Genomic DNA, 11,280 nt, shown 5'->3' with positions numbered 1-11,280 from the left:
ACTGCTGCACAAGTCAAACCTTGCCAGAATTCATCCTCTCTAAACCTGCCACTGGGCCTTGCAAGCAGTGGATCTTCTGCTCCACTACCACACCTGTTCCCTCCTCCATGCACTTTAGTTTCAGCCTAGAGAGCAGTAAAACTGTTGGAAAAAAGGAGCATTATTTTTAACTCATATGTCAGCACAGGAAAAAAAAAAAGGAAAATCTAGAACTCTCCAAACTCTCAGCATCTTGGCCACCTCAAGTGGAAAGGAAACATGATTCCACCATTCACCTGCATGATGTCCCACTGTTTAAACTTAGTCAATATGTGACTGGATGGCTTTAGAGGGACAGAATACGTTATAATTGAAAAAGTTTATGGGAAACATTTTACCAACTGGGCAGGAAAACAAACCACAAGTACAGCAGTGCTGAGCTGTTCCAGGCAAATCCACAGTGCTAACAAGATTCCACCTCCAGAAACACAGTGAGTTGATCTGTCTAGAWCTCCAAGAATCCAAGATTTTCACTGCATGACAGCTGTCAAAAACAAGTCAAAACCATGAATCTTTATACTTTCAGTTGGCTAGATGAGCAGCTCTCTAGTGCTTAGTGCTGACATTCTGGGCTGTAATTCTCCACATAAACACATACAGGCTACTAATCCAATCTACTCACCCATTCTCATGTCTGAAGACAGGCTATAATTAACACATTGAAGCAATAGTGGAAGAAAAGATGTTGGCTTGTTTCATGTCAAAGTTCAAAAGACACAGGAGCATGGATGAGACTAAAAAGTTTTATTGAAACTTGTCCAAAATCCAGTCAGGCACACAATTTATCCATTCCACTAAGGCTTATCATTCTGTATGGCATAGAAAAATGCATCTCAACAAGTTGAAACATCAAACAACTAAATTAGTCAAGTTAAGGCACTTGAGATGTATATTAATTTAGCAAAACTGCATAAGAATAACATTCTACTTGGAGTGACACAATCCTTTCTGAGATTCAATCTAAACCATCCAGATTCTGTAACCCCTTGTGACAGGGGAGAGGCAGAAGCAGGAGACAAAAGTCTCTCTTGACTATGAAYCTTAAGGCCACCACAGCCTACGGAAGGAAGTGTTACTGAATCAGGCTGCAAGGATTTCCTGTAGCACAACTGCTGAACTGCACAACAGTTTGGGCTGAGGCACAATGTCTTCCACTCAGGAATTTTTAAGGCAAAGTATCTTTGTGAGGTGAGAAGACAAAAGGAGAGAGCAAGCAGCACATGCATTCAATTGTATGGCTATAAAATGTGTCCTGGGGTAACATTTGTCCTGGGAGTAGACATCTCTGCCCAAAGGATAAAAGCATGGAGAAAATAAGTGGAGAATGCAAGAACTTATATAGTGACCTGAAATCTGGTATCTGTTGGTTTGCCAGGACTTCAGGCAGTAGCTTGAAAGCCAATTAGCAACTTTAAATTCATGCAACACATAGATAGTTACCTTTGTACTTTCGGGTTGTAATTTTGAGTGTGAGTGTTGGCCAGTCTAACTTTTTTTTCATCTCTGAGTCAGTTTGCAACTTAAACGTTGCAGTTTCAGCATTTGGCAAAGAAAGATTAATTAATTAATAACTTGGTTCTACATGTTGAAAACTCCCCCTTCATCTTACAGCAGTTAAGAACTCTTCTCAAAAATGAGATGCAGCTCTGGGATACACACATTCCACACCAGAATCTGGAGCATGCTCCAAGGGCTGCACACAGGCTGAAGGAAAAGATTTCCAGGTACATGAAGCGGTTTTCTCGACCATGAAAAGGCAYGACAGAAAAGCTGCTGTCACCTGCTATGCACAAATAGGAAATAAGGTGATAATTCAAGGGRGAAAGAAACATGGTAGACAGATTATCCAAGTGAACTGAATGTACCGTTTCTAGTTAGTCCATGGAAATGGAGTTTGAAGCATTACATTCTGAATTTTGCTAGAAGCAGAGTTGCTTAAGAAGATGTAAAGCTTGTGAAAGAGAGATTGCATCTTAATACTCTGCGTCCTTCAGAGCAAATTGCTTGTTTTATTTAAGGCACTACACGTCGTCTTTGGTTCAGTGTTTAACTGTCTCGGTCAGTGTAAGCAGAGGTAGCACGAACCACAAACATTGAGCTCCTCATTCYACCACATCCAGCTTCAGAGCCACCACCTTCCCGATGTTACAGACTCTGGAATCCTTTAACTCATTAGGAAACTGCAAAGAAGAAAATAACAAACGTTATTATTCATTTTGTAAGAAACAAAGGTGTGCAACATTCCACTGAGCTGTTATAAATGCCAAGAAAACCACAATGAAAACTGGGCCTGATGCAGCTACAGCAAAAGCAGCTGTGAAGTCACTTAAAATTGAGTTTCTAGTAACTCAAAATCAAAGACAACCACATCTTCCCCGCGATAAAATCAGCAGTACCTAAGATCATTCCAAGAGATCAGAATAAAAGCTGACCAGTTACCAAACACAGGRTAAATTCAGCTGTCTTCTGCTCTTGAGGAAAGTCTCCATAAAATAACAAGTTTTATTACTTATGTATTTTTAAATAAGAACATATTTCTCACAGAGAGGGCATAATATCTGTCTATTGGATTAGCTTTACAGACAAATTAAGCTCATTTCAGATGGTAAAATTGTTAGAAACTGGTCCTTCAACATTTATTTATTTATTGCTTCAAAATGCATAAAAGCTATTAGACACAGCTAAGATATATGGCTCAGCCACACATATATATAAAGTGGTCAGCTACTAGTATTGGACTCTTTACACAAGCAATCCCAAAATGTAGACAGCTTTAAGGCATCAGCCATCYTCACTGTTTTCACAAATAAGGATTAATAATGAAGATATATGAACAAGCAGGAGAGAAAAGTAGGGGGRAAAACTAATTTGTTGGCAGCATAAACTAGCTATCATTATGAAAATAGAAATATTTTACAATATGTAATGGCATTAAAAGAAGAATTCCACAATCTTTCCTTTAGCCAGACTGAAAAGGCCTGATATCCACAAAATACTGGTTTTTTCTGGAGACTTTATCAACCAATATTGCTACTCTGAAAAACCAATGGAGCATTTTTTAAGAGTATTTCTTACCAAATGAGCCAGTAGAGCTACAGTGGTTAGCTGTACCCCAAAGCCCAGGAGAGCAGGGGCTGCAGGGCCCCAGGCTGACGTACCTGTAGGGGTAACCATGGTATTTGGATCTGAAGACAGACAGCAGCCAGCTGAAGAACAGCACCACCAGGCCAATGCCAGCAATGCACATAACTGCAAGAGATCAGAGTCAGATTCTCTAATGTGACAGAAAACACCACAGTGACTCAGGCTTTCAAAGCCTTCTGCATTATTTAMAGATTTGGTCAGATGAGGCCTCTATTAGTGTCATTGAGGAATACTAAATGAACACTAATTTTCTTTCAAATTCCTTCTGCACATCAATTTATACAAATGCTTTGCAAAAAAAAGTCCTCCCCCTTAATAGCAAAATGTTGCAAAGCATCTTTATCTCTTTCCATGTGCCAAAAAGGTTTGAGCTGATCTTGCAGTTTGCTAAGCAACTCCAAAAACTGTCAGAAATCCAAATGATTCTCCTTGGCTTTGAGGTGGGAGGCATCCAAAACCCCCAGTGGAAAAGCATTTCTGTTAAACAGTGTATCAAACACCCTTCCTGAATATGCCTTTGAGAGAGTATCAGTACTCACTTTTTCTTTTCCCCACATCCATGTCAGAAGTAGCAGCTTCGTGGAGAAGGACCATTCCTAAAGTAACTCCACCATCTACAAAGGCTGTTTAAGGCTAAACCAACAAAATACAATGGACTCAAAACACATTCACTGATCTCAATTCAGCTCCCACACCATACCTGGGGCATTAAAACTCACTGGAAAAATCAAAGCCTTTCCCAGCCAAACCAGCAACTATGGGGAGAAAAAAAACCACTGCAAGACATTCATAATGTCAACTTCTAAGAGAAAATAAATGCAAAGCTAAAAATATAAGCTGAAAGGTTTTCAGACAAAATTAAAAACATGCATTTATTATCTCAGCTTGTAATGAAGCAGCATTCCTTCCCAGAGTTTGGTCCACTCCTACTGCTGCTCTACCCCGCTGGAAAATCCCCAAAGGAATTCAGCTTCTGCATTCACTCAGCCAACAGAGCAAATAGAAGACAAGCAGTATTTAATCCAACAGGCTGTCYTTCAAGGGGCAATATTTCTTTTCCAATTCTTCAATAGGAAAAGAAATTAAAGATCATAAAATTAAAAAAGCACAAACACAAAAGACCTGATATTTGCCAAGAATGAATCCTAGCAAAGCAAAATAATGAATCTAGGGGAACAAAAGACAKAATTCCCAAATATTTCATTCCATTTCACTACAGATGTCCAGTCCCATGTCTCCTCCTGAAAGAAAAAATACTAATCATTGACTGCATMAGGAAATCTTTCCATTTCAGACACAGCTCACCTTCAGCACAGGAGAAAAGTGACTTCAACCCACAGAAACCTCACCATATTTAAAAATTTGAAATGTCTCCAGTAACTGGTAGGTTGGGTCCATAATGTGATGGATAGCAGTAACACAAATAAACACCAACAAAAAGTTTCTACATTGAAAGAGACCACATGCATTGGAAATACAGTAATAGAAAAATATCAGAAGTTCCCCCTCAAGCACCCGTTTTAATTTCTAAAAATTACATACAAGAAAAAGTCCCGAATAAAAAATAAAGGAATGCTGATACAGGTGACAAGACAYAGAAGCTCCAGCCAGAAATTACTAAACTTACAAATGATTGATCAAAAACATACACATGGGAGTAGAAAAGCAGAACATTGACTTTTAAGGTACTCCTATGACCCCAAAGAAAAAAATTTTGTACAAATGAGAAAGATGAAAACTCTCCATCTGAAAGCTTCCACTTGCCTTTCTTGATAGCATGGCAAAATCCTGCATCATTAGCACAAACAAGTGGYATGATTATAAGAAGGTAAGCAAAGAAATAAAAGATCAGGAACAGAGGAATGAATTCAGCACCAAAGCAAGAAATAAGTGACATTGAAAAGAGACATGCACAGAGGAACAGGGAGTATCCTGAAAAATCTTCTGATTTCACAAAGATCCACATCTTTGRTGCTGTATTCAGTTTGGTAGTTAATAGATGAGAAAGCAGTAAATGTTTCTCTATTAAACTTTAAGAACAGGAAAAGCACAGTTGTCAGTGCAGAAAGGTTTTACAAGCTTCTGCATCAGTGCTAGGTGGCAATTACAGCCATGACAAAGCACCACAGAAAAGGCAGCAGCATTTGCTGACCAAAAAACTGTCACCAACCACATACTTCTCACAGGAAGGATACTGAACAGCAGAACTATGTGTGTTTCTGCCACAAACTGGGCTTGGCTGCTTCCATGGATATAATTCTGTAAGACACAAAGAGTAATTAAATTTAGAAAAGACTGGAGTCAACTTTGACATGATTAACAACAGCTATACAGCCTGGAACTGGGTTTGCATTGTTTTTTTTTTTTTTTTAGGAGAAAGCAGCTGAAGCACAAACAGTTTCAGCAGTTGACCACTGATTTTTGGGGGAGCCGCAAGAGAATCAAAGATCCTCTTTCTACCAAATACCATCCAGATTACAGTAAGTACAAGGGCAGCTACAACCTTCATGGTCCAGATTCTCAGTCCAGCTGGGCTGAGGTTAGGCCATGAGGTTAGGCCCTCCTGCTTCCAAATGTGATACAAATCTGATCCATTCCCTGATGGAGATCCTTAGGTTGTGTACACTGCTGCTTAGCTTAGGGGAAATCCCATCAATCTGTGTGTGAACCTGACTCAGATGGCTCCAGAACCAAGTATTTGAAATCTTTTTCACATCTGGGTTAACAGAAAAATTGAAGTTTGTGAAAGAACACAATTTTTTAATCCCTATAGGACATCCTGTTATGGTTGTGATGTTGTTCTAAGTGGGAAAAAAAAAAAAACTTGGATCCATTTTCTACAGAATACAGAGGGCCTGACTCATCTAACCAGGCATGAAAGGACATTTCACCAAATTAATTCCCTGAGTAAAAACATGAGAAAAGCCAGTATGTGATGTGTAAGCACCTAAGGAGATGCAATGCTCTCAGACCACTGTGAGTACTTCCCCAGTGCATCTCATTCTATATTATGAACAGAGTAGAATATTTCAAATCATGTTAAAAAGAGATTCTTCCCAAAAAAAACTTCAAATCTGAGGTCAGTAGATAATAACTTACCTCAAGCATCTCGAGGAAAGATGTTTTTATATGGAAGTCATTACATGAATGTATAAGTTCAAAAGATCAGGTTGAAGATAATATTACCACACTCAGCAATGGGACTTCTAGCATGTAAGACTCAACATCAACACCTTTATTGTGCTGTAAGCAATTTAGAACTATCACATCCCTTTACTACTGGAGATACAACACATGTTGATTTGCCTTGYTCACTGCAGGAGAGGCTGGTCTCACTCACAAACAGTGAWGTGAAAAGCAGAAGTTGCACTCTGACTTGTCTTCATTTTATTTTCTGTATTTCTGCAGAATAAGGCTGACAGTAAAAGACAAGACTCACCACTTGTCCTGTATGGGGATTCTTATGAGCATATGGAGGGCCTCTAATGTGGTTCCACATCTGGCCTGATGTCATTGCTAACACAAAACACTGAAAAGAAAAGAAGAAACACTATTCAGTAAACATTCTTTTTTTCTTTTTAATTTAACCTGATACCTTTTCACTTCMTATCAAAGTGATTGGTTTGGAACACAGGCTAAGAATTGTCCCACTTTACMTATATACAAAAGGCATCTCAATGAGCTTTCAAGCACCCAATGAGCTGAAAGGACTAAGATCATATCAATCTACCAAAAAGTAAAACTAACTGCATCTCCTTTTCCTCTATCAGCTTTAAGAATCTTAAAATACAGAAGCTTTCAAAAACTTAAATTGCTACAAAACTCAATACAACAGGCAGACAAGAGTCATGATTACTCACCAGAGCAGCAAAGGCCCAGCCAGTTTTGTTATAGAGAAAATCCAGATTGCTGCCTCGCAAATACACGAGACCTCCAATGACAGCCAGCAGCAACCCCAGCATCAAGGGGCCAGCATAGTTTGGTGGCCTTATCACACGGATCTGAACAAAGGATAGTGAAATTATTTTCTCTCAATAGGATTATACATTATACCTGCACTCCTGCTATAAAAACCCACGACATAATTGAGTGAAAAAAATATGGCACACACAGGTTTTCTATACAATAAATCTGACTCGGGAAGTAAGAAATGTTTCTTCCACCAATACTATAACTTCAGTTTTACACAACTTTACCCTATTCAATAATTTAAAGACTGTTTTCCTTCTAAGAAAGAGTGAGAAGAAAGGAGATGAGTTTACCACCTTCTCAAATACAGCATTACACAAAATACCAGCCCAGAGACTGTAAGGAAATGTAAAGATGCAGTCGTGTGTCTGAACTAGATTTTGTAGATGAGCTATTCAGAGCAGATGAGGAGCCACAGAAGACAGATGACATTTCCCAGCTGGCCCTGCACAAGGGGTGCTGAGGGAAGGTGTCTGTACTCACATGGACGTCTGTCCTGTCAGCCACCCASCGCGCCAGCTGCTCCGCCGCAAAGCCGCGCACCTGCAGCTCGTAGGTGTCCCCCCGCTTGGGCTTCCCCTTGGCTGGGAAGTTAATGAACGTGGGGGCAGAATTCATGTTCAGCTGCAGGGAGAGAGTTCACAGAAGATACAGCCTATGAAAGGATTATTTAGAAACACAATTCTAATCCATTTCTGTCTTGCAATACAGTTACTGAATCAGAAAAAGTAGTTCTCTGATTTCATTGGCCGTAACTTTAAAAAAAAAACAATAAAGACAGCACACAGCTTGCCTTTCTATATTTCATGCATGTTTTTTAAAATCTGTTTCTTCTCTAAACACTATTTTTCATAAAGAAATCTGCAAAATATGAATACATGATTATACAAATCTAGAAAGACTGCAGCTTGATGAATGTGTTTTAAAGGTAACACTAAGGAAAAAATTWAAAAGAGTAATAAAAAGACATCCTTCTTYAACTCTCCAGTTCAAAATTTTCCATTTAATAAAGTATCACTGCCTAAACCATGTACYTATTAAATAAAGATTAGTACCTCTTAAAAAAAAAGTTAACATCTGCAAGACTAGAATGAACTATTAATGTGACCTACAATTGCAGGTGTACATGGAATGTTCTCACAGCTTGAGAAAAAAATATGGTCACACAATGTTAATAGAAGAGAAAAACGACTGGGTACTTGAAAAGAAATTAGTTAACCCATACCAGAAACTCATCTATCTTTCTCTAGTAATCTAAAAATTGCAGTAGCTGTTACTAATGATATAAGTACTTTCTATCTTGCCTCTTCACGTACCACAGAAGAATTCCATTAAGATTTACACCATAAGTTATTGCAGGAGATAAACTCAGGGAAAAAACTCAAAGAAACCAATTCACCCCTTGTACCTTATTCCACATCTGTCAGTTCTGTTAATATTCCTACCAATAGGCTCAGGCCATCTTTCTTCCAAGAGTGGCAGATTTTAACCTTTCATTCCTTTATTTGCTGTAACACTAAATTTTGTACTATCTTTACCTTCTTGCCCAAAACCCAAGWTAAAAACAATGTTAGAAGAGAAAAAGACATTACCATCTGAAACACATCKGAGCCTTCATCAAAATCTACCATAGCAAAAAAAATCTTGTTGGTAAATGCACTGGAATACCTCCAGGARTTTGCCAGAATCTGGTATTCTTCATCAGCTTGCCTGAAAAACACACCAAGTGAGATGCTGTATTATGGATTTGTCCACAACATGAGTTATAAAGCACCTGAAGGAGCTATGTCCACCCACCCCAATGGGTGCATCCTATTCATTTTCTAGGGCTAAAAAAAAAAAAAGTTTAAGTGTTAATGAAATTACTTAAGCCCAAACACTCATCTACCATCAGGTCAATCATTTGGCACTGCYGCTTTTCTAAATACAAGGGCAAGATTTGTTGASYCTACATACAYAAGCAGACATAATTTCTAATTGAAAGGTGAAATGGATCCCAGCTGCTCATGATTTACCAATCCACAGGGCACCAAAACATGGCCAGATGTGCCCTGTTTTCCACATCAGGGGGCTGGAAACAAGTAATTTCAACGGACCAGGTATTAAAATCATCCTCACAGACCTCTGCCACCTCTGGATTACTACAGGACAACCATAATTTGGTTAAGGATATTATAATTGTAAGCATATTAATACATGCTTATTAATTAATTAATATTAATTAATATGTATACATATTAATTAAGAGCAACATTTAAGCTGCATGGCCAGCAATAATTCTACAAACATTTATTCAGTAGTTCATGCTAGGACAGCTGAACTTTCACTGTGTCTTTCTCCAGAAGCCCATCAGAGCAAACACTGTTTCTGCACAGCAGGGTTTATTTAAGGAGRGAGATAAAAGGATTATGTTGTTTTCTCACATACACATTACACACATATTCCCACACATTAAACTGCTAAGACAATCCTATTATTATTTGCCCATATATTTTCCTCCCATGTATGTGAAAGGTCAACCATATCCTTAAATTTAATTTCCTACAAAGCATAAGATGACTTTCAAGCTCTAATTTAGGACTAAATGGAGYTCATACTTGCACACAACACACTGTCTGTGAGGCTGAAGAGCAGTGAACATCACAATCACTGAATAGTTTCTGGGAGGTGCCTTCACAAGGCGTCGGAATTTGTCTCCATTCATTCGGATAACGGATCTTTTACTGGCCCACTCCATCAGCTGGTTCACTTTTTCTGATAACACCATCTGAAAATCAAGTCAGAGCACCATTGTTGGGTTTTTTTTTCCAGTGTCACAGTACAATCTTAAAGGTTTCTAATTTGGCACAACAAATATCTGCACTGCATCTCACGACAACACCAACCAGGTGATGTGATACTTCAGTAAGATTTGGGGAAARCATTCACAGAAGCTTTTGACAGTCATGTTAACATAATTCATTAACTTTAACCACCTGGTAAYACACACAGCTTTAAGCACTTAGCCAGACACAGGCTGGTGAAGACTCACCRGCCCTTCCTCACACTGCTAATTGCAGGATTTCTTTCAGTTGTACAAACTGCTCCCAWCCCCTCTACAGCATTTATTCAATACTAAACAACAAATTGTTTCAGTTTTCAAAACTTGTGTCAATGAAATCAACACCAGAGATGGAAGGTCTGTGGAAGTGAGCTCAACATCTCTTCAGCACTGCTGGAAAAAAAAAACCCTGAATTCAGAACATATTTGAAGAAYTCAGGAGTGCTCAATACTAAAATATTCCTTAAACAGGACACAAKCGATTCTATAACATTACAAGAAAAGGCATTAATTTGACAAACTCCCAAATGTTACATTTGTCATCAARCACTCCTCTACATATTAACATACTTTTTCAGATAAATGTGTTAGAGGAAATCGTCATAGTATACCCTGAGTTGGAAGAGAGCCAGTAGGMACATCAAAGTCCAACTCCTGRCCCTGCACAGGACGGCCSCAAGAACCCCACCATGAAAATTAAAATAAATTACTGTTCCTTGACCTAAAACTGCCACAAATATAAACACTTACATAGAAGGACTTATCCAAACTCAACAGATCACGTGTGTGGAAGTAAGCTGCACCTTAGTGAATATAACCAAAGACTACCCACCCTCCCCTCCGAAAATCCYCTACAGTAGGAAGACAACATTCCTACAGTGCTCCTAACAAGAAATTAAGAACCTGGAAACAAAGATCTTCCCTTCCAGCGAGTTCCCCTCTGAGGCGGCCAAACCTCCGGGTGAGGACCGAGGTGAAGTGAGGCCAGGCCACCCCACCGGGCCCTGGCCGGTCCTGCCCTCAGCCCGCTCAGCAAGAACCCGCCCCAGCACGCCGCGGAGGCTCCCAGCGAGTCTCACCTCCTTCCGCCTCTGTCCCGCGGCCCCGGGCCCGCCACATCCCGCTAGCAGCAGCAACACCAGCCCCAGCAGCGGCACCGGCAGCGCCGCCATAGCCGTCCTGYTCCGCCCGCCCCGCCCCGCCGGCASCKAGGCCCCGCCCACGAAGCGCCGATTGGAGGAAACACCGGCTCGCGCCTCGCCGCCGGCCTTCGATTGGCTGAAGCTGCGGGAGCGCGGCGAGCTGGA

General features: G+C 39.9%; 1 protein-coding gene across 2 annotated transcripts; it reads right to left on the bottom strand.

Moving 5' to 3' along the window:
- Nucleotides 1-1,645: 1,645 nt before the first annotated feature.
- MAGT1 (magnesium transporter 1) lies at nucleotides 1,646-11,180 on the bottom strand. 2 transcript variants are annotated; one of them, XM_057370132.1, is made up of 10 exons: nucleotides 11,053-11,180; nucleotides 9,750-9,919; nucleotides 8,745-8,862; nucleotides 7,636-7,776; nucleotides 7,044-7,184; nucleotides 6,623-6,712; nucleotides 5,379-5,442; nucleotides 3,723-3,797; nucleotides 3,198-3,288; nucleotides 1,646-2,219 (listed from the first exon to the last, which is right to left on the bottom strand). In XM_057370132.1, exons 1-10 carry the CDS (start codon nucleotides 11,143-11,145, stop codon nucleotides 2,204-2,206), a joined length of 999 nt encoding a protein of 332 aa, XP_057226115.1. In that variant the 5' UTR covers nucleotides 11,146-11,180; the 3' UTR covers nucleotides 1,646-2,203. The 2 variants fall into 2 exon arrangements, with proteins under 2 accessions (XP_057226115.1, XP_057226114.1); XM_057370131.1 differs by lacking the exon at nucleotides 1,646-2,219 and having other exon boundaries at nucleotides 3,226-3,288; nucleotides 3,723-3,816; nucleotides 5,361-5,442; nucleotides 11,053-11,171.
- Nucleotides 11,181-11,280: the final 100 nt, after the last annotated feature.

Source organism: Malurus melanocephalus, unplaced genomic scaffold, assembly GCF_030028575.1.
Source record: "Malurus melanocephalus ecotype Western Australia unplaced genomic scaffold, MMel_1.1 scaffold_120, whole genome shotgun sequence".
In the NCBI taxonomy this organism is placed as follows: Eukaryota; Metazoa; Chordata; class Aves; order Passeriformes; family Maluridae; genus Malurus; species Malurus melanocephalus.
Note: the sequence above shows the minus strand (reverse complement) of the source record. Positions and strands in the feature narration are given on the sequence as shown.